At 41.8% G+C, this 24,156-nt stretch overlaps 1 protein-coding gene across 2 annotated transcripts in view; it reads right to left on the bottom strand.

Moving 5' to 3' along the window:
- Nucleotides 1–24,156, bottom strand: part of ERI3 (ERI1 exoribonuclease family member 3) — a 203,336-nt gene that overhangs the window by 130,433 nt on the left and 48,747 nt on the right. For both annotated transcript variants that reach the window (XM_081009564.1, XM_081009565.1), the window contains exons 4-5: nucleotides 20,158–20,217; nucleotides 16,404–16,495 (exon numbers count right to left, since the gene is read on the bottom strand). In XM_081009564.1, coding sequence (XP_080865690.1) covers nucleotides 16,404–16,495; nucleotides 20,158–20,217 — 152 coding nt within the window. The remainder of the gene's footprint in view (nucleotides 1–16,403; nucleotides 16,496–20,157; nucleotides 20,218–24,156) is intronic.

Below are 24,156 nucleotides of genomic sequence, written 5' to 3' on the forward strand. Positions count from 1 at the left end.
TAGCCTGAGATATGGACTATCTGCAGCAGGGGTAGCCAACACAGTATGCACCAGATATTGTTGGACTATAATTCCCATCAACTTCAACAATTGGACATACTGGCTCGGAACACCACATAGGCTACCCCGGCTCCCATTCAGAACAGACATTAAAGGTTCTTTGTACAACATGGGATTAACAGCAATTCAAACTCCTTTTGGCCAGGTTGGGGTGAGATGGGGTGAGCGTGTGTGAGTAGATTGAGCAAATGCATCTCTCCATCTAGCCCTGCTGATCTCCACCAGTACAGAGCTTCTGCTTCTGCCCTTGGGTTCCCCGCTGGTGGCAGCCTGCAAAAAGTCCTCCAGTTGGATGTTCTGGCGGCCAGCCCCACTGCCATTACATGACAGCTTTGCAATCTCCCTTCCACCTCCACCACCGATCCCAGTCGGCATGTTTTGCAGGGATGCAAACCCAACAGTGTCCTCAGCACTCCTATAAAGCCTCACCAGGCAACAGCCAGGGTTAGGATTGCAACGTAAGTCTCTGAATGTTATTTTTTTAAAGTCTCTGAACTTTGAATTCTTTTCAGAGAACAACATTTTGTACTTGGGAACCTCAGTTCTATAATTATTCCACTAAAGTGGATTCAGCAAACTTTCAGATTTTCAGAGGATCAGAGTTTCAGGATTCAGGAAAAGCAAAAGGAAGAACTTCTTCACACAATGCAGTTAAGAAACTGAATTTGCTACCACAAGATGTAGCAATGGTAACCATCTTGGAAGGCTTGGAAGGGTTCAAGCAAATTTGTGGAAGATAAGGCTCCCAATGGCTCCTAGTTGGAATGTCTAGTACGCCTCGGAATAAGCTTTCCTTCACAAGCAGGATGACTTGGATTTTACATTTTTTAAAAAAGTTAAAGTTCTTAGGAAATAGATAACAGGGATTTCCTCCTGTGTGTGTGCTTTTCTTTTTATTTTACTACAGTTTTAAAAATTGTTTTATCCTGTCTCTACTCCAGCTTTTTATTGGCTGCTTTTACTGACTTATCTTAATTCATTTTGTTGTTTTACTTTTATTGCTTATTTTGTACACCACTGTGAATAAATTTTCATGCAGAAAAGCAGGATGTAAATAACATGAAATAAGACAAATCTTTCCTGTAATACAGGAGAACGCCAACTCATGAACCTAGGAAGTTGCCTTACACAGAGTCAGACCATTGGTTCATCTAGCTCAGTACTGTCTATGATGGCTGGGAACAACTGTCCTGGAAGAGGGTTTTCCCAGCCATCTCTGGAAATACTGAGAGTTGAACAGGGGACCTTTTGCATGCAAAGCATGCACTCCATCACGGAGCAACAGTCTTGCACCCAGCTCTTGCATCTTAAACAGAATTATACATAAGCTGCACATAAAAGATTCAATAATTCTGTGCCATGGTAACTCAATCTGTTCACCAAAAATCTGCAATATTCTGCAAGACAGACATTCTACATTATGCATTTTCTTAATTTTGATCATTTAACTCTGCTCCTGCTGATCATGGATAACAGTTATGCAGGGGACTACTGTCTTGTCACCCGACCATCAGAAATTCTGCTTGACACCATTTCCTGTATAAGAGAGTTCATTAAGCAGTCCCTACATGTTTTCAAGCCTAGCTTCACAACTGTGAGGGCTAGATTTGCTTTTTTTATTTTATTTTTAATTGAGATAAGATCTTCAGTATACCAAGTGGTACATCAGTATACCAAGGTTAACAGTCACATAATGGACAGAAAAGTCATAGAATCATAGAATTGTAGAGCTGGAAGGGACCATGAGGAACTAATTCTAATTCAACCCTGTACAATGCAGAAATCTTCTTGCCCAGCGTGGGGCTCAAACCCACAACCCTGAGATTAAGAGTTTCATGCTCTCTTGAACATATAAGCATCATTAAGTTTAAACATACAAAACTGAGTTATGCAAGAGTCCAACACTTGATTCATCTAGCTTAGTATTGTCTCCTATAACTAGGAGTGGCCCCTCATGATCTCAGACAAAAATCTTTTCCATCACCTGGTTTCTGAGTGCTTTTAATCAGAGGTGCAAGGGATTATACCTGGGTCCTCTCACATGCAAACATGTGTTCTATGAATTGTGGCCATTCCCCTCCTCCTTGCTGATATTTAAAAAAGGATGCTCTATCTTGCAGTGTCCATTTTCAGTGGGGGGGGGGGCTATGCCAAAGCAAACGAGAGTTAATCAAAAACAGTCATAGAAAAAAGTCAAACACAAACAGGCAGCTGCACGGATGATTAGGTTGCAAACACATTTTGAGAAAAACTGTTTGTCAAGCCCTGACTAAACCCAATACATGAAGCATCTCTCACTTCCTTCCCACCAAAGTTGTCAACTCCCTCTCCAGCTAACAAAGCATGCCGGAGAACCAGAACGTTGCCAGCCCATCACCCATGCCTTCCCAAAGTGAACATTAACTTCAATTTGAAAAAGCTGATAGGAGAAAACAGAAAAATCAAGCGGAACATGGGCATCCTCTCCACTGAAGAGTCAGGCACTCTTAAAAGAAGAGAATGACAGAAAAACGCAACAGAGCCAAGCAGAAAGCTGCACAATGCCAGCGAAGCAGCAGGTGACAGCAGAGCTTAAAATTTCTCCTGGGTTCTGGAATCTCACAGCAGGCAACCTCTGGCATTTGGGCCCAGACAATGTGAGGCGAGCTGTGTTCTTGCTGTGACAAAACCCCCCGCCCAGAAACAGGCACCATTAGCATGTGTTCTGCCAGTGAGAAACCTCCAGAGCCAAAGGACAAGTGCAGCAATTAGAATGCAGGGAGGGAGGGGGGCAGGAGCTGTTTAACTGCACGACCCCAGAGGTCAGTGCATCTGACACCTAGCACTTCCATAAATATTACATGAATGGGGGGGGGGGATGTTTTAAGCTTCCCTGAACGAATTCTCCCTTTGACCCTTCCCCTCATTCTCACATTCTACATGCAGCTCCACATGTTAACAACGTTATGTACACATGCAAAAGGCCAGATAATAATTTGTGTAAATGAGGGGAAGTGGATAAAAGTGTTGACTGCAGGAGTGACCTAGAAAAAGCAGGGATCTCCAATACCCATCCGTGTTCCATATGCAACAGTTCTTCTATATAATGCATTTATCATCTGCTCGGAGTCAGTGCCTCACAATCAGATCCATCAAAGCACAGGACACCGGGAAAGGGAAAACAGAACTTTCAGCAGTACATGGATCATGCAAGATATGAAGAGTCAACTTGCCATACGACTGTAATTGCATTCCGTCACCACTGAACCTCATCTACCATGGGTAGGGATGCCAAATGAACTGGTTTGCTCTGAATTTCAGAGTGAACTGACCTGATCTGCATCTCCAGGATTAATGCACAGAATAAAATGTGATTTTGTGGTGTTTGATTTGTTTGTGCACCTATACACACACAGATGTGAACCTATGGCCACCCGCATCCCCTCAAGTGTTTCCTGGCATATTCCTACAACTTTTCTTTGCATAAAAAAGCTCTAGCATCTCCACAGCTCTTTTCGGAATATATATACACACATACCAGCCCTGTTTTGCCTTTCTTAAAAAGAAAATTAAAGTCACCTGAACAGTCTTCCCCAACCTGGTGCCCCCTGATGTTTTGGATTACAACTCCCTTCATTCCTCAACACTGACCATGTTAGCAGCGGGTGATGGGAGTTATAGCCTAAAAGCATATGGAGGGCACCAGTTGGGAAAGGCTGCACTAGAGAGAAGAAACTGAATCCTTCAGGAATTCACCTAGCATGAGGCTCTCACCAAACCATCCTGCTTCCATGTAATATAGTAATCACCAAGTGACTCAGTGATCCTAGTGTACCTCTAAGCCTGATAGCTATTTGACCATTTAGACATTTCCCACACTGGTGGTATGAAGGCAAGGTCTGCAAGTATCCTGGAACTGAGAAAGAGCCCCAGCCTTCATGCATCTCCTATGATCGTGCTCTAATGCTCCTTGACATCCCTCTGAAGACGGTGAGCTATTTGTAGTCACCACCATGATTTGTTAGTAATTATTTTCATGGTGTCACATTGCTGTCACACTGCTAACAAAGAGACAGGCAGCCTGAGGCTGCTTGCAAGAGACACTCAGAAAATGTGGCGGGGGGTGGGGGGGTGGGATTGTCAGGCACCCAAAGACTCTCTTTGCTCAACAGAGCTTTCGAACCAGAGCCCTTACAATAGCCTAAAATCAATGGTTCCTCAGAAGCAGCAAGCCAGCACTATCTTGCACTTTGGCCACAGAGGCTGAAATTAATTACTATCCTCCTCCGCACTATTCCTGAAACAAAGCCAACAAAGCCAGCGGGTTCGGGGCAGTTTTAGATTTCCTTAAGCTATTAACGTGCTAGAGATCTAAAGCAAAGACACATACAAAATGTGGGTGCAGATGACTTTAGCCATATCCTTTCAAGCTGCATTTTCCCCCCAAGCACTGCAAAACCACTGCGAAATCTACAGTATCCCAGTATCGGCAAATATGCTAATTTATACACAGTGACAATGTGCTGTATTTCTTCAGTCTGGCCACCTTAGCTGTTTAGCATTTCCCAGTGCTAAGGGACAGTTGCAGAGAGAGACACACACACACACTGTCACAGCCTAATGGCTTGTGCCCGTTACCTTGCCCTCGTGTCACTGACATCCCAAGAACTTCCTATATGCCAGCTCCATCCATCCATCTTGCACCTGTGACTGTGATACTTTAGACTGACTTGTCAGTCAAAGGTAATCATCCTTCCCCCACTATCTGCATTGCTTGCTTGGTCCCATGAGAAATGTCAGCAATTCTAAGACCTGGTATGTTGCACAATACAAATACAGTCAAATGAAAGTGAGCTGCCATACCAGCTGACCCTTCAGGCTGCCTTGATTCCAGCTACATAGAATAAGGGTGAACATGGCTCCTTGAGCAACCCTAAATGTTTACAGCATCCAATAGGTATGATCTTCCTTCTGCTCAATGTAACAGCTTGCACATCATACATCACGACAACAGAAGAAAAGTGCCAAAGAATTCTGAAGACATTAAAACTAATTGTAGAAGCTTAACCTGGAGAGTGTGTGTCACATAAAGACAAGTTGCGAAACTTACCATATGCTCCAAAAATTGATACGCCCCCCCCCCCTTTGAATGGCCCTAATCACTACTTAGAACGTTTAAACGGTCCATAAAATGTAACTGATGCAACAGCTCATGGGGCTGCAAAATGATGTCACAATTCAAGAGGATGGTTTGACCTCATCTGTACCTGCAGAATTAATAGAAGGAGGATGTTGGTTCCAAGTTTGCACTGTTTCCATAAGCCACCAAAGTCCTAGCACAATGATAGCTAAAGAACATGCAGATACATTCACACCTCAAAAGGCAGAAATCGTGAAACATTGTTCAGACAGCCTGATAATGTTGGTATCGATGCAGCACAGAAAGGATAAATAATTTAACTTCAGCCATACCTAATACTCCTTGCTATTTAACTTTGCCCAGAATCCATTTTGCTTGTCGTCCCCGCCCCCATATGAACTATCATATACTACTTTTTCAGCTTCAAAGTACTGCCTCCAACAATATTGAAGGTTCTTGGTCAAATACAGAGGTCAGAAACCTTTTTCAGCCATGGGCCGGTCCACCGTCCCTCAGACCATGTGGTGGGCCGGACTATATTTTTTGTGGGGGGAATGAATGAATTCCTATGCCCCACAAATAACCCAGAGATGCATTTTAAATAAAAGCACACATTCTACTCATGTAAAAACACCAGGCAGGCCCCACAAATAACCCTTAGGGCCTTAGGTTGCCTACCCCTGGTCAAACACATAAAGCGGAGTCTACAGCCAAAACAGATCATCCTGTATTCTTAACAGGTTTCATCTCTGACCTCTGCCTTTCACTAACAACTTAAACAGATAACTGCCATTTAACTCGATTTTGCTACAACCTAGCCAGCCAAAGAACACAGAGCCCTAGAGTTTTCAGCATCACACGAAAAAACTCCAGATCTCTAGAGCTAACAGAATGGAAAAGGAGCTCCAAGATTATCTACCTAACCCGACGCACTGAAAGAATTATCTAGATCACATCTGGCAACTTAAGACCCATATGCCAAATACAAATTAAGGGCATCCTTTCTGTAGCTTGTCAAGTATTCACTGCATCACACAGCACGCTAGCTACCACCTTACATTGTATTTTATTACACTTTAGCCCAGTATATCTTTCAGGAAATAGTTCTGTCCATTTGACAGAATGCAGTGTCAGCAAACCCAAAGTGTAAGTTCTCTTCCCTATCATGGTCCAGAAAGCTTCAGCAGGTATACAATCCAACCTATGCTCAAAGCAGAACGCTATGCTAACTGATTGTGTCTCCCCATTCTTATTAAAATATCATCAAGGAAGGAAGTTGGTCAATAACTTCAAAAAAACACTTATATGAATATATGGCAATATGCAAATATAAATATAATTGATGAATAATCAATTACAAAGCTGGTGAAAAATCAATTTAAAATATCTAATCAGCTAACTTTCCTATTTCTTGATTTTCTTAGACTTCATGTGGAACATGCATCAACAGAATAATGTCCTGATTAAAGGAAGTAATAGTACTGCTCTATTCTGCCTTGGTCAGACTACACCTGGAGTACTGTGTCTAGTTCTAGGCTCCACAATTTTAAAAGGATGTTGACAAGCTGGACAAGATGATCAAGGGTCTGGAAACCAAGTCTTATAAGGGATGGTTGAGGGAGTTGGGTATGCTTAGCCTGGGAAAGAGGAGACAAAGGAGATGTGATAGCCATCTTCAAATATCTAAAGTGTTTATTTACTTATTTATTAAATTTGTATACTGCCCTTCATTCAAAGATCTCAGGGCGGTTCACAGGAAAAATACAAGATAAAAACACAACACACATAATAAAAATAAGAACAAAAACAAAACAATAAACCCCTTCACCCTCACTCCCTCCCCTTGCTGCTGGTGTGATACAAATAACTAATGCAGTATGGCTGGTATTTCATTTATCACAGTTTTAAGGAAGAAACGCATGCTCCCAGTGACATAAAATAAATGATTATGGACTAGTAGCTTTTACAGACTTTTGTATGGCTATGCTACCCTATAGTACAACCACTGCCAGTCTCCGCATACTTTTTCTCAGTCTCAACTACAAGAAAATAGGACAATGCCACCACCCACCCCAATTATGAGTAATAAATTAATTTTTATTAAATAACTAATCACTCTCTAATATTCTACCCTAGATATCAGTTTCTCTTACATTTCGCCCCCTTTCTTAGCGTTTTACTATCCCTTGTGATACTGTTGTCTGGCTTCATTCCCATGGTCTTAATTTCCAAACCAATACCACTGTGCTCTCTCAACTTACACTGTGTCAAAGCTCATTATGCTTTCAGCTAACACACCACCAACCCCTTCAGATATAGGGATGAAGCTCTTACCCTTTGTGTATAGAAGATTAGACAAGCTGAAGTTTGCCGTCCATAGCAAGGTAATCCCTACGTGAACGGCTTAGTTACAAGCATCTCACCCAAAACCAATTCCTAGAAACCACAGGGAGAGGGAGAGAGGGGGGAGGAAGACACTTGCAGGATTTGACATACAACCCTCCATTCCCAAACAAAGCAAGAAAAAGAAAGCAGCAGAAAAGGTAAACATGCAGAGCCATAAAATTAGAAAATACAGGACAGAGAAAGCGGGTGCTTGGATTACAAAACCAGTTTAAGTTTCCTTTTGTCTTGAAGAGTGAGAGATTTGGGCTAAAATAATAGTCAGGAGTTTAGAAGAAGCTCACTGCCTGCAAAAGATTCAATTTGGCCTCCCATGCTCATTGATATCTTTATGTATCTGCTGGGAAAAGTCATCTAGGGGTTTGAGTTGAAGTTTCACCAAAACAAAATGGCATTCATTTCTACCTGTCTACCCATGGGAGGTTGTGGAAGCCCTCCACCTAGACAAGAGGAGATGCTGTGGATTGGAAAGTCAGTCTCCAGATTCAGCTGTACAAGTAGTCCTAGATGGGATTGTGGCCCCCAAGGAACAGCAACCGCAAAAAAAATCCAGAACAGATTTAACGGATGCATGGGGAGAGGAGGGAGGGAAATTTACGCTGTGCAAACAAACATCCTGGCACTAATGGAACTACTGTGTTGGATACCACTAATGTTCTGTCGGTTTTAACTCTAATGGGGAAGTTACGGCCTAAATTTTGTAAAGATTTAATTCTGCAATGTTGCATGTTGGTAATTGGTTGTGAGCCACTTTGTGAAGAAAAATTCTCCCAAAAAGTGAGGTATATTTTTTTTAAATAAATAAAAGCAATAGCCAGATGAAGCAGAATTCAGTACATACACAGTACACACATAGGTCTTCTACTTATTTATTCCAGATATTCCAAAATATTATGCTGACAGCAATTTTTATGGTGAAGCATGTGATGTAGCAGCACAGGTATTATATGTACTTGGAAAAACAAACCAAGGGTCAGCACTTAACCATGGTTTCCCATTCATGTGTGAACTGAAACAATGCTTAATGATTTCACGACAAGCAACTTTGAACTATGGCTTAATATCCTGGCTTGTTTTGAAGCCACTAACCATACTTCCCAGAGTCACACATATTGGGGAGCTATGATTAAGTGCTGAATCTTTTTCTGTTGTTTGCGTGAAGGGAGAAGCTAAAGGGCAGAAAAGGGACTGCCTGCAGCAGTTGCATACTGCTCATGCATATCCTAACTTTTAAAAAGAGAGAATATTTGGCTTAATAGCATGTGAAAAGTGGTCTATCTGCTAGGATTCTTAGAGGATTGTGAATTCTGCACTTGTATGGCTTGACTGCAGAATACACATAATCCTGCCCTTAATTCGCCATTGCTACACCTGTCATGTAATCAGTTGTGAGATCTGACAAATTCTCCAGGCAGAAATTTTAACTGCTTGGCATTATTCAAAGTACCTTATTTGTGTGACTGGTTAGGTTTGTGTTGTTATTTTTAAGATGTAAATTTCTTGATTCAGGAGCAAAATTGTTCACTCAACGAATACAGGGCAATAAGCACAATAGCACTATTCCTAAAAAGTCACACATCCACCAGTATTAGCATCTCGGGAAGCAGTTTCTCACACTAGAAGATATTAGAACTGTGCATGAGTCAACAGTATTAACAGTGAGGTCCAGTGTAGCATGAGCAAATGCAACATTATATCTCCTTTTCCTCCAATCTGTAGCATGTTGCACACTTCCAAAATCTACAGAAGAGATTTTGGAGTCACAGGTGGAGACTGGAAGGTGAAGAAAAGAAAGCAGAATTCCTGCTGCACACATGTATTTCAGCAAGCAAATGGATCTTACTGGGTGCCGCCATAATACTGGACTTCAGTTAACTTAAACCTAGAACATGGTTGGTAACTTAAGACCTTGGATCTATGAAAGTCAAGTGGTTTATTCTCTGAGCTTGTAATAGAGAGCTTCTGCCCTTTCCATTGTTCTTGATATATTCTGAACGTGGCATCGCCAACTCTTCTTGTAAAACTTGGACAAGGGAAAATTAAAAACAGTAAAATCAAATTAAGCAATGGTATAATTCACTGCTAAGGATTCACTAATGTGCATCCCAAGAAATGCACCAAGAGCTATAAATGTTTCTAGTATGTTTTATCACCATATTAGAAAGCGAGCATTTGCTTTTTAACCACTTACTTATCAAAATAAAAACTTCTGAGCAAGTAGTTTCCTGGAGAGAAATGAATTAGTCAAGTCTTTCCTGCCATGGAAATAATCAGATAAGCATTTTCATGTCTTGGAAATTTAGCTTTTGCAGGTGGGACTTGTTCTGCTTCTCAACCTCAGCCCCAAACATTACTTAATAGTCTGTTTGGATCAAACTAAAGGTTCATCCATCCCATCATACTCTTTCCCATAGTGGTCATTGAGATGCTTTGGGAAAGCCCACTAGAAGCAGAGCGTGAAGGCAACAGCCTTCCTCTGCTGCTGCCCACAGTAACAAGTAGGTTCCATTGAACTATCATGGCTAATAGGCATTACAGACACATTTGCCAAATCCCCCTTTGAAGTCAGTCAAGCCAGTGGCAATAATGACATCTTCTGTCAGACAGAAGACGGACCTCTAGTCTGACCCAGCTTAGCAACTATTATACTAAGTTATCTTGGGTGCTACTCCAAGTCAACACAAAAGTGAAGTTCCTTCATGATATAAATGGGGTGCAGTATGACAGCCTGTTCCTTGTATGTGTGGAGGACCTTCTCAGGGATGCCTACTATTTTTATATTATATGCAGGTTGTGAATAAGAGCAGAATGAACAGGGTGGAGATCAAGCCTCTATATCAGCTTCCAGAAAATCAGACAAGGTTGAAATATCTATGCTCTGCTTCTGGTTCTCCTGGATGGTAATGATGAAGCTAGACAGGCTGAATTATCCAGGATATAGCACAATGCATCAATATAATGATATAGCAGACAGGAAAGAATGACTCACCAGGTGCTGGTTTGCTTTGAGGAGAGAGAAAAAGAATACAATGCCATCCCACCATACTGTTGGAACGGGGAGATTTTCCACAGAGATACAGGGCAGAACAGGGAGGCTTCCTCAGAGGGAAGCCTGGTGTGAATAAGCCTGAGGTAGTTCCTTCATCTGGCCCCTCCAAGGAAGCAAGACCCAGTGGTTTGTAACACAAAATACACAATTCACTGCTCATAACAAACAATACACATCGCAGTTTGCTATAAATCCCACGCTACACTGGTTTCCAAGAATGAGCTGCTTACCCCAAGTCCAAGCTTTGCCTTGCAGTTTCACATTCTCAAGTAGCTCCTTGGAATCCCCTTCCCACAGCACTTGTTCTCAGGCCTAAGGTCCCATAAGCTTAACAAGGCTGAATCTCCACTCACACATTTCAGCCTGGCAGGTCTGGTGCCTCTTATCTCGAGCTTCAGGTAGTTTCTTTTTAATTAATAGCATTTCTGTATCGATGGAGGAAACTCTAACACCCAGAATGAATGGCCCTCTCTCATTAGATCCACTGCTGTCATGATGTATTCAAGCTGTGGAGGAGAATTCATTTCCTCTCAGGTGCATGGACTTTTCTTTTCCTTAGTGGGGGGAGGTTTTTAGAATGAGTGACGGTATTTGCCAAACCTGACATGAGACTACGTTGATGTGAAATGCCTTTGTCAGGACAACCCTTCAGAAAGGTGATGTTCCCACTCAGGGGCTTTTTCCTCGTTAAAGAAATTGCATCTTAACAAGGAAAGGAGGCTAGTAAGCAGGAGGAGAACAGCTGTCTTCCTTTTGCCAACCCGATTCCTGCTGATCAGTGGGGGCTGGGAATCAGGAAATCCACCCATGCACATGTTGGGTACAGAATCAGCACCTGGTTTCTGACCCCAGGGTTACAATGAGCCTTCTGGGCAACAACTCACCACGTATTCCAAACAGGTCCATGATACTATTCTGACCTAAGCTCATCACTACTGGATATTCACTTATGCCTAGGTGCTGTCAACATCTAATGAAGGACCCTGGAACCCTGAAGCTAAACAAAATAATGTGACAGTATGCCAGCTATGAATCTACTGGAACAGAAACAGCCTTGCTTCAGTTATCCATTACCTGGTAACTTCCTGTGTGGACTACTGCAATGCACTGGGTACGGGGATGTATTTGAAAATGGTCTGGAAACTCCAGTTAATTCAGAATATGACCATGAGACTGCTAACTGGGACCAGATGATTTGAACACATCAAGCCAGTACTTCACTGCCTTCACTGGTTCTGTTTCCAGGAGGAGTTAAAAAAGTATTGGTGTTTACTTTTAGGGCCTTTCAAAGCTTAGAACAAAGATACTGAACTCTTTTTTTTCTATCCCTACACATACCTACCTAACACTTCAGAGTTTCTTCAGGTCCATCTTCATGTGCCCCTACCAGGTGGGGTGCAAGATGTGGCCCCTCAGATGCTGCTGAACTACAACTCACATTCTTCCTATCAGCCATGCTTGCTGACGCCTTTAGGAACTATACTTCAGCAATATATGAAGGGTCACAGGTTAGCACCCCCACTGCAACAACAAGCGATAAAATCTTAGAATTGTTTTTCTGAAACACTGAAAGAAAGAGGATGGAAAGTACTGAGAAAGAGCCACTGATTCTTATTCCAACAATGAATTGGAACTGTAAAAAACCCCACGTTTGCTCCTTGTACTAAAATGCCCATTAAAGAGAAACACAAGATAGAGAGCTCCCTCAAGTGCAGAAGATATATTTTCAGAAATATATCATTTAATTTTCCTGTTATTATCTGGAATAAAAAGATTAATACCTGATAACCTGCCACATATTTTTGCAACTTATTTGATACTAGTCTGGCCTTTGACTTTTAAAAAATCTGGATCTGAACCAGTATGATTCCTGAAAACTCACACACTCATCTATCATAAGCAAAACAGCTGTTTATCCTTTGCACAATAATGACATATTAGTTAGCTTCCCTCCAGTGCACTCTTAGAATATAACTGAACTTTGCTGAGGAATACATCTGAGGTATGCTGCACATCCAAGCTACTGTGCCTCTTATGGTCCTTGAGGCAGCATATCAGCTCTTCACCAATCCCATTTGAAAAGAGATGTAGCTCAGTTCTGCTTTGCTAAATCTTATTTGGCAATGTGTCTAAACACATGCAAACTTAATTAGTTCAGGAGGGAGCCTCAGCATTCATAGTGATGGATAAAAGTAAATGGGGAAATGAGACGAGTCAGGGCTGGCAGCAAGCGCTCTCTCACTCAAGCTCAAGCCATGTTCGCCAACATGCTGCTAATCAGATGTGATGGCACTAAGGCTTCCGCAGCCCATCTCCACTGGGACAAAGTGACGGGCTGTTCATTAACAGGTAGCTGCTGAAGCCCTTACTTCCATGAAGCCGGAATCACAAAACCACAGGTTTCCCACTTGGCACCAGAAACATCCAAGGATTAGCCTCTGAAACTGTTGTGTAAAATAAAATTTTAAAATAAGATAAAATGCATGGTGGGGGAGATGAGCCATTTACAACATCTTCTGAGGCTACAATGGAATGTTCTCTCCCACATGAATGAAAATGCATGTAGAAGATACACAAAGAATGACGCTAACAAACTCAAAAAGGATCTGTGGTGTCTCCTGCTGGCCATGAGGCCTCAAATCCACATTGCAGGAAGGAAAATCCTCATTATGTTCTTTTCCCTCACAGAATCATAGAAGTGTATGATATGTTTGTCCTAGATATATTTTGTAAGGCTTCCATAATAGAATTATACACCTCAACTAGCTAGCTCTATTGCTTAACTGTTTTAGAATGAAGTCCCTCACTCCTGCCAACCAAGTATCCAACTTAAAATAGGCCTGCACACACTTGAACTATCACTTCTTGTTCTGTATTTAATGATCCTGGTCTTTCTTCTCTATGCCAGCCTCTTCTACATTCTATTTGCAAACAAGCGCAAATGGACCTGATAAATCTCAGCAAAGCTAGTCCACTCAGCTTTTATGTTTTTTATGCATTTCAAGCTCTTTACCATCTTTGATGCTCATTCAAATCCTCTCCAGTTTGTTTGTATCTCCCTTAAAATCCCTCCAGTTTGTTTGTATCTCCCAAAAACTAGACAAGCTGCTCCAGCTGAGCAGCACCTTCCATCCTTTTTGGAAGCATTTCCGATCATGTGATATATGAATTTGGTTAAATAACTAAATAAAAATGTGGACAGGATTCAACAAAAGAAGATTCACTACCAGGGAGTGTAAAAAGTTGACAACCAGAATATGTAACTCCAAATGCTCCAGGTAAACAACTCCAAATGATGCAGATAAACAAGCTAAGGTACATATGTTTATTTTATTCTGGCAGCCTGGAGGCATGCACGACAACAATCTGAGATTTTTGCAATAAAGACTGGAGTGATGGTGAAAGGTGGCAATGATTCTGGAGGCACACAAAGGCAAAAGATAAGAATTAAACACAAAAATGTCCTTATGGAGTACCAGAATCCAGCACTGATACAATGACAATTCCTCACCTAATCCCAAAGACACAGGCTGTATAGATATGACCTAAGGGATCATTTGGCCATCTGTAGGGACACTGATCCATCACATATGAGAAACTCACCTTCACCAATCAAGTGACCTTCAGACATTTTGGACTACAACTCCCCTCAGCCCCAACCAGCACAGGTGGCTGGGATTGGTGAAAATTGCAATCCAAAACATCTGGATGGCATCAGGTCAGAGAAGGCTTGACTTGCCCACAAAGGTAACTCTGTGTTGCAGATTTAGGGCCAGATGCTCTAACACCAAAACAAGATGTAGAGAAAGTTGTAGGGATAAATAATGTATATTTAGGCCAATGAAATTCTGAATTTTCTCATACTGATGCTTTAAAGGAAATTAAGCCCTGCTAAATCTCTGCAACAAGGTCAATCTATGGTGGCTCTACACAGGGCTTCAAAGAAGGCTCAGAGACAGACTGTTCTGCTAACACAAATACAAAAAAGTAATTATTTTGTCTAAAAAAGAGCAACACCTTTTCTTTCCACATTGGGTCTTTTGCTGTCAGTTCAGCCCCAATTTTTCAAGTTAGCACTAGTAATCAGCCCAAGCAAGTAAGTGCTCAAGAATGCTTCTCAATGCTGAATGGAATAAGCATGGATTCTCTCTGGCAACATGCCCTCTTATGACTTGTAGAAATTCACGTGTGATTGAAAGCCAAGCAGCACAGCTAACAAGTTGTGGATGTCAGGTTAGGATTGTATATGTCAAGTGCACAACCTTTTTCTTGTAATATAACTGGCATCACTCTGCTAGAGAGGCAAAGATCGGGTCACATGAGCCCCAGTGCTTTCTGTCTGTCCAGATATTACTGATAAACAGGGATAAGTGGCTTTTATGTACATGCACTCAATTAAGGAACATAATAACGCACTGTAGTTTAACAGATTCAAAATGGTTGTGGTGTCTCCTGCTGGCCACTAAGCCTCAAATCCTTCTTCACACTGGGTGTGAATGAGAGGACCACAAAGGAAGTACACTTTCACATGCCACATGAAGTATGCCATGGATGGCTTTAAAAGGAGGTTAGTCAAATTCATGGAGGGTAAAGCTATCAAGGACTCATGATGGAGGATAAAGCTATCAAGTCATGATGGCTATATACTGCCTACAGGATCAGAGGAAGAATACTGAACACAAGTTGCTGAGGAACAGGAGCAGGGGAGGACCCTTGCTTTCATGTCCATGAGTTTCTGCTTGACTAGTGTGGAAAACAGGAAGCTCAGCCAGATCGGCTTTTGGTCTGATCCTGCAAGGCTCTTATTATGTTCTTAACCCCTTTACATCAGTTTAATGCCAGACACCTTGTGTTGTTCAATAATACAAAATTGTGGCAGACCAAGTCAGAGAGTTACAAAGGCATGGAGCTAAATCAGTTCCTCCAGTATTAAGTTGTATTGCTGTTGACTGAAGTGAAGTGCTGTAGCTGATTTTCTATAGAAGGTGTCTAGGAAAAGAGAGCTCTTGGCTAATAAGGCCCCAAACAATGCAGATTAAAATATATGTCAACATCACAACTATTGTTTTAATTTAATTTTGATGTACAGAAGCTGCTATCTTTCAATATGAAAGCAGAGAAAGACCATCCCCTTTTAAACCTGCTGACAGTCTTATGGGGGGGGGGAATAAAAATGAACCCTATACATTCATCTTTTCTCAAGCAAGAAATACAATGTTCCTTGCTCTTCAAGTGAGTCATCACTTCTGAAAGAAAGGATCTTCAAACAGACAGTAATGTGGTTCAAGTTCAAGAAAAAATGCACCTGCCATTATCCTGCACTCCGTCTGTTTACAATATGGACTATTTAGACAGGGGGGAAATGCTGAGATGCAGGAATGCATCAAAGCATGCAGCTTCTAGGGATACACAGGGACCTCAGCATCTTGTGTATCTGACCAAGGAAATGATGGGTGCCACCTTTACTCCCAAATGTGGCATGCTCCATAATGTCCCCTCCGAGATGGCTAAGTGCTGGCACAGAGGTAGAGGGAGAGAGTGACAGGTATGATATGACCATCACTAGACATGTATCAGTACCACACCATTTGAAGACATTTTACTTCCAAAAGGGTGTGCTACCTAGAAAGTTAAGATATAGGAGAAATGGTAGCACACACTTCCCTTCTCCAAAATAAGGAAGATACATGAAAATCCTAGCGCAGGAGGAAATATTGAGAAGTGGCAAGAGTGCTCATAGCATGAATGCATAATCCTCCATCCCATACTCACATTACTTTCAAGTCCCAGTCTCCACAGGTTACAAAAATCGACTTGACGCTGGGATCCAAGAGGCCTTCCTTTGCCATCCACTCATCGACCCTCTGAAAGAAACAGATGAGCTTTCTGAGACATGGAAAAGAGACACAACAGTTAAATGCTGATAAGCCTCACAATCACAAGAGAAGAAAATTGTGATCTTATCCGACACGGCTGTCCCCCCTCCCATCTCATTCTGTTCCCCTCCTCATCTCTATGAAAGTATGCTTGGACCTTTGAAGATTTCTGATAGGAGACATCAAGCGGCCAGAAAAGGGGTGATCTTATCAGGAATCACAACACTTCTGCTTACAGAATGGCCGTCACATTTTAATATTACTTGGCCATTTCCTGTGTGTCTTGAATAGCCTTCCCCACGCCATAAAACAGATAGCTTGTTAAATCAACAGTTACAAAAGGTCCTTTTTCAACATACCCTAAGCAATTGCTTACAGAATCATGTTCGGATCTGAACAAGCTGGACTTTAACCAAGGAGACCCATCAAGCAATCAAATGTGGAATAGTGGAGTACAAAAATAAGGGTTCCTATCCAAATCAGTAGGGAGTGAGAAAGCCTTGCAAATAAATAACCTTGTAAACAGAATTATTCCACTGTTTTATTATTCTAACAAATATCAACTTATTCTCTGTAATAGACAGGTGTAAGGACACATTTTCCTCTTTCCAGAAGCAGAAAAGTGGTACAAGAATATGAAAGAAGTACAGCAGATAGGGCACAGGGATCAAAAGGGGCCAACAACATGGGAACAGGCTATATAGTAGGAGCACTGGAAAGACACAAGGAACCATGCAGGGCATTAAAATAACAGGTACCTTCACTATATTGTTTTCTGTGCCTGCTTAAAAAAACCTGTGTTTCATTATGCTCACACAAATTTAATTTTAACATGCAATTTTAACAGGTGATTTTAGTACGTATAATTGTTTTAAAATTACTGATTTTAGTTTACATTTTGTAATGTAGCTTGTTTTTAATGTTTATCTCTTGTTAATAACTTGGAGGTATTAATTGCTTGAGTGGTGTACAAATTTCATTAACAGATGGGTAGCCGTGTTGGTCTGCCATAGTCGAAGTAAAAAATTCTTTCCTGTAGCACCTTAAAGACCAACTAAGTTAGTTCTTGGTATAAGCTTTCGTGTGCATGCACACTTCTTCAGATACACTGAAACAGAAGTTACCAGATCCTTCTATATATTGAGAAGGTGGGGAGGGGTATTACTTAGAAGGGTGGTGGGAATCGGAGATTGGCAGATAGCTGAGATGAGCCTGTTGACGACTCTTAACGACTGTAATAGGTCTTACAGGAAAAGGCAAGGGGTGAGAAGGTGAGAAATGGCTTAGTCATGTATAATGAGATAAGAATCCGATGTCTCTGTTCAGACCAGGTTTCTCTATTGTTTTAAGTTTGGTAATGAGTTGTAATTCAGCAGCTTCTCTTTCCAGTCTATTTCTGAAATTCCTTTGTAGTAAAACAGCTACTTTGAGATCTTGTATAGAATGTCCTGGGAGATTGAAGTGTTCTCCTACTGGTTTCTCTGTTTTGTGATTCTTGATGTCAGATTTATGTCCGTTTATTCTTTGGCGTAAGGTTTGGCCTGTTTGTCCAATATAGAGAGCTGAAGGACACTGTTGGCATTTGATGGCATACACAATGTTAGACGATGAGCAATTAAATAGTCCCGAGATGGTATGTGTGATGTTGTTGGGGCCAGTAATGGTGTTGTCCGGGTGTATGTGGCAGCAAAGTTGGCATCTGGGTTTATTGCAGGCTCTGGTGCCAGTGTCCGTGTTAAGTCTGGTTGTAGTATTATTGTGGGTTAGGAGTTGTTTAAGATTGGGTGGCTGTCTGTAGGCAATGAAAGGTCTTCCTCCCAGAGCTTGAGAAAGAGAACTGTCATTGTCCAGGAGAGGTTGTAGATCTCTGATGATGCGTTGAACTGTTTTAACTTGGGAGCTGTATGTGATGACTAGTGGAGTTCTGTTATTTTCTTTTTTGGGTCTGTCTTGCAGCAAGTTCTCTCTGGGTATCAGTCTGGCTCTGTTGATCTGTTGTCTAACTTCATCTGCTGGGTATTTTAGTTCTGAGAAGGTTTGCTGTAGATCTCTTAGGTGAGAGTCTCTGTCTGTAGAATTGGAACAGATGCGGCTGTAACGTAGTGCCTGGCTATATACAATGGACTGTTTGGTATGTTTGGGATGGTAGCTAGAGGCATGTAGATATGTTTGTCGGTCAGTTGGTTTACGGTATAAGGTGGTGTCTATGCGTCCATCCTGTATTTTTATAGTAGTGTCCAAAAAATGTATTTCTTGCATAGATTGATTCATTGTAAGGTTGATTGTGGGGTGAAAATCATTGAATTTCTGGTGAAAGGTGTCCAGGGTCTGTTGACCATGTGTCCAGATGATAAAAATATCGTCAATGTATCGTAGGTACAAGAGAGGTTTGAATGTACAATTTCATTAAATGAACGAATACAAAAAAAAGAGAAAGACCCCAGGCACATTCTTGACACCTCCAGATACAGGTAGCAAAGACTCCTGTTTGAAACCCTGTAGAGCCACTGCCAGTCATTTTAGGCAATAGTGATCTAGATTGTCCAGCGGTCTGAGGAAATATAGGACAGATTCTCATGTTCTCAGCGGGGTGTATCAACCCTTTGCTAGAGCTGAAATTCTTCAAGTGCCAATGTTACTCAGTAGCTCCACCCTTCTGGATGGAATTGTAAAATATAATTGTTTCATCCTGAGCACCCTATGCAAATTTCTTCACTTGTCTTATATTGAATGGGCCTTCAGGGTCTCGCTGGTGGCCCTAACCACAGAAAGGAGACCCAAAGAGTAGTAAACTATGAAGGTTCATTCCACCTGTCAGGGGAGGTTTTTGAGCAAAGAGCAGAAGAAAAGTCTTCTTATCCGGGCCAGCTGAGGCTGCTTCTAATGCAGTCAGGAGGAAGACTCACAACTGAATAGCATCCAGGGATTCATAGCTGTCCCCTTTCGCCTCACTCAGGCAATTTCAAGCTACCCCTGAAGCAAAAGAGCACAACTTTAACCTCTAATCAGATTTCCTTACACTAGCTGTGGTTACAATTGTTTTGATTAAGAACCATTAGGCACAAATCCTGATGGGAGCAACACATCGAGCTGCAGTCAGAATAGGCTCTCCCTCCTGGAGGACTCCATCCATAGATGCCAAACAACAAAAGCTATTGATTGTAAAAGTACTTTCAGCTAATTAAGCCTTAAATGCGGCAGGAATTCAACATTAAGCAGATGGCACTATTAAGATTATCTCCTGCATTCAGGACCATCACAGACAAGATTTCATGGGCACTATTCTTTCTGTTTATTACTGAGTATTTAAGTAGATATGTCCATTAATTTATCATCTTTCATGCAGTTGTCTTAATGCAACATTGCTGACCCCTGAAGACCATCTCCTGTAAGAGAGTCCCCCCAACACACACCTCCCCTCATGACTTCTGGCAGGAGTCTGGACATGCTGTCAGTACCTTTGACAAGAACAGCTGGAAATGACAGATCAATGGTTCAATATTCTCAACAGCATGTCACTGATGTGACAGCAAATGTTATTCTAATGAAGCTGTAATCATAGTCAAATTACGTGGTTCAATACACAGGAAGAGGAAGGGGGAAGGGAAAGGAGGTGTCAGAGGTCAGGAACTAAAGGTTATTAGGCTTACCTCAAGCACTTGCTGGAGACTGGGCTGTCCATCCACCATGGCTTGAATAATTCCAGTCAGCTGAAACAAAGGAAATGGAGAAAACAAAAACAAAGAAATCAGTGCTAACACTAAAAAGAATGGATTTTTTCCCTGCTCTTCTCATTGATACTGCAAAATACTGCTGTGCTGCATATAGATGGTACCAAAGCACGGGCACTCATAGAAATCCAGATGAGAGATCTGCCCAAAGCAAGGAAGAATACTGTTCTAAGCTTCACACTCAGCTAAGTTTGAGATTTTAAAGGGAAATAGCTTATTGGAGACCCAAACACAACAGTTATCCCAGTTATAACAGGAACGGTCTTTGGTTAGAACAGCATTTTCTCTCAGCTGAGATTTATTTGAGGCCTGTATCTTTGTCTTGCAGGCTGGGGCTCTGGCTCACCAGTTTGATCTATCAAAATTCATGGAACTAAAATTATTCCTTGCCCAGGCACAATCAATCTTGCCCACATCTCTTCTCTTCTTGCGCACAATAATTTAGCCAATAGAGCTGACATATTCATGGGGATGAGTCAGAAGGATGCTCCTCTTTCAATTCAAGGTGTTGGACTAGATGACATCCATGCTTCCTTTCCAGAGCCACATTTCAGTGATTCTATGAACCTGTTCAAGATGTATGTTCAGTGTCCTCCTCAATGTGCCAACTGCTAAGCGCAGTTGGTGGATGAGAGAGAGCCTTTTCAGCTGTGGCATCAAAACTGTGGAACAGATCCACATGCATGTTCATGCACTCTCTCAGCCTCAAACTGTGATTTTGAACAAGTCAGTGTCTCTTACTTACACTCTAGTTCACTTCTCATACAGTAGGGCAGGGGTTTTCAAGCTTTTTGAGTCCATGGCTCCCTTGACCAAGTACATTCTTTCTGCAGCACCCCTGTGGGGCTCATGAGCCATGTTATGTCACCCCTTGCCTGCAGAGCTGGCAGCTTCTCACCCTTTTTCAAACACCCTCCCTTGTGGTGTGTTCCCTTAGCCTCCTCCCCTCTCCCCTCTCCTTGGATGTCCTATGGGCAGCCACAGCTGCCATGCCTGGTCTCTGAGCTGCCCGCCCTGCCCCAAAGAGAGGTGCCTCCTCACACTGCCCCACATAGGCCTGGGAAGTACCCCCTCACCAGCCCTGAGGCACCATTCGCCTGCGGAGTTTGTAGCCAGGGCTGCTGCAACAAACACCTGTGCAAGCCTTTGGAAGGCAGAGACGCAAGAGGGCATCAGAGGAGGGAGGGAGGGAAGGAAGGAAAGAAGGACGGAAGCCAGTGTTGCCCACGGCACCCCTGACTATCATTCAGGGCACCCCAGGGTGCCACAGCACACTGGTTGAAAACTACTGCTTTAGGGAATGGAAGAGAAGAGACGACAGCCTTGCTATTTGTCACAGAAGAACAGTTGTCATGTAATGATACAATGATATCAGGACCAACAGAGCTATATGAATACTTTCTCCAGAGCATCAAATATTTACCTTAGGGGAGCCCTGCAGTTGGTGCTCTAGTTTAATAGAATAAGTAAAACACCTGCCATTTTAGTGTGCAAGTTCTTTTAGTGCCATTCCTACTGCATCCCTTATTTACATTTTACAGCCCAAGGTGTCTTTGGACACTCCCGTACACTAGTGATTAACACAAGAGAAAAGGACCATAAATAGATAAATAAAATAAACCTCTCCGGAAAAGCGAGGTGCTGAGGGCATCAGTGGTGATGCTTTCCATGGAATGGAGGAGTAAGTATCAAAACATTATCAGACAGGAATACAAAGCTATCGTTCCAATTTTATAGACATTTGCAAATTTAATTTGAGAAGAATACTTTGCATTTTTAAAAACCGCAAAGACATCATTCTCAGTACTCTCCTTATACTTACACTGTTATTTCAAGAAGATTACCCATGGGTCTACATTAAGCCTGAAGCAAATAAGTTTCATAGTTAAGACAGAAACATAAGGTTGTGTTCAATGCTGCTGTTCCACTTGCACAGCAGACTTCCACTTATGCAAGGAAACTTCCCCCTCCTCTCCCCTGCAGCCCCCCACCACCTCAAAATCTGCTCCAGAAGGTTGGAGGGCCTTCACAAGCTGATTCTGGGAGTGCACAAAGAGAGGCATTGAAGGGGAAGTCCTGCTGTTCACTTGCAGAGTATTGGCTACAACTCAATAACTCTATAGCAGTGATAGCCTAGAGTGAAAGGGTGGGGTGATCATTTTGCTTAACAAAATACACCAAACTGATGACAAAAACACAGAGGTAAGTTAGTCCCAGGCCTCTGTTCTGATACAGGAAACCCTAATCCTTATGTACCATTGGGAGATGCTTAATAATAAAAACTCCATACACAAACCCTTCACAATTTCCCTCCCCGCATCCCACCAGGGTGATCTACCACCATGTGCCCTGTGGGAAGGATTCCAGGAGTAGAAGGAAGGCTGCTGCAGCTGGACTATTTCCTTCCCACAGGATCCTGATGGGTTTTTAATAGTATTGTTTATTGTATTTTTAAAGTATGTAATTGAATGTTACTTGTAAGCAGCCTTGGTAGGATTTATATCTCAATAGGGAAAATATAAATAATTTAAATAAATAACACTAAATAAACACACAATTTGACACTTTTTAGTAGATTTATAATGGGGAAATTTCTTTCTACAACCAAATCTATTTAGCAAGCAGTTTTATTGTGAAAGGCAGATAATAACCTGCACCCCACAAAAGCCAGATTGTCACTGAACCTCTATTCTAAGAATTAAGCAAAGGCCAGACTTGCATTTGTATTTCTTTTTTGCTATAAAACTTCTGTTTCCCTCTTACAGTGCACAACATTCTTCTCTATCCCCATTTATTCTTTTTGGTTTAATGCAACTAAATGTAAAGTGGTTTGAGTCTATAGTGGGGATACATAAGGCAAGTGAACTGGTCAGTCTTTAGGATGGGGAACCTGTGGTCCACCCAATATTGTTGGACTCCATCAGCCCCAGCCAGCACTTCCAGTCCTGTTTCCCAACTGAAAGCAAGCCCAGGTACATGAAACTTCATTTTGACTCTCCCTCTTCTATTGCCTCTCCCACAACCACAAGCCAGTTCTCAAATATTCAAAATTTAGACTGTAGACTCCTCAGGGATGTGTGTCTTGCCATTTCTTTATGTTGTAAGTGCCACTGGTGGTGCTATACAAATAATAAATAATATTAGATAGAAAACATGGTGCAGCACCAGCGAGCAAGATTCCACGCTTGTGTTTCTTTGGCTGGCTATCATTGGAGTGAGTGTGTGTGTGTGTGTGTGTGTGTGTGTAAAGATTAAACTCCAATTAAACTGTAATTGAATCTAATGAATACCAAATACCTGACTAGCTGAATAAGCAGCTCATAATGGAAAATTATTTTCTTGCAGTAACATCCCTAGAATGGTAACATATACCTTTTAGGGGAAATTTTTAATTTTCAGAATGCAACGTTCCTCTAGGTGGACTCCTGAAGTTCATCAAGTCATTATTAGGTGGAATTTTAAGAAGAGAGGGGGTCAGAGAGGCTGCATTCTTGAAACTGTTTTAATATTAATCCATAGTTTAATTAGGTAATAGCAGCTGCCTACAGGCTTCACATACTCTTGAAAAGGAAAATAAGTGTGCATGTTAACCGTTCTATGCCTCTTTCGTTCCTTCTCTGTGTTATGAGAGAAAAAAATTCCCTAACAACCAAAAATGGACTGCAAAGAATAGAGCGACATGGACCAGAATCCAAATCTATTCTGTATATGGCATGGCTATTCCTGCAAGTCCAGTTGAGATGTCTATTACAACATGTTCCCATATTTTCTGGAATCAATTTCAGTTTATGCACCCTGATGATGTGAACAGTTTCTTGCTCTCTTGACTCCTGTCCATTCTGGTTGGTGAAAGCCAGTTGAGGGTGGGGCCTGACCAGGTAGGTCAGGGTGTGGTGAACACATCTTTGCACAATGGAG

This window comes from Podarcis pityusensis (genome assembly GCF_964106645.2).
Source record: "Podarcis pityusensis genome assembly, chromosome: 6".
Taxonomy (NCBI): domain Eukaryota; kingdom Metazoa; phylum Chordata; class Lepidosauria; order Squamata; family Lacertidae; genus Podarcis; species Podarcis pityusensis.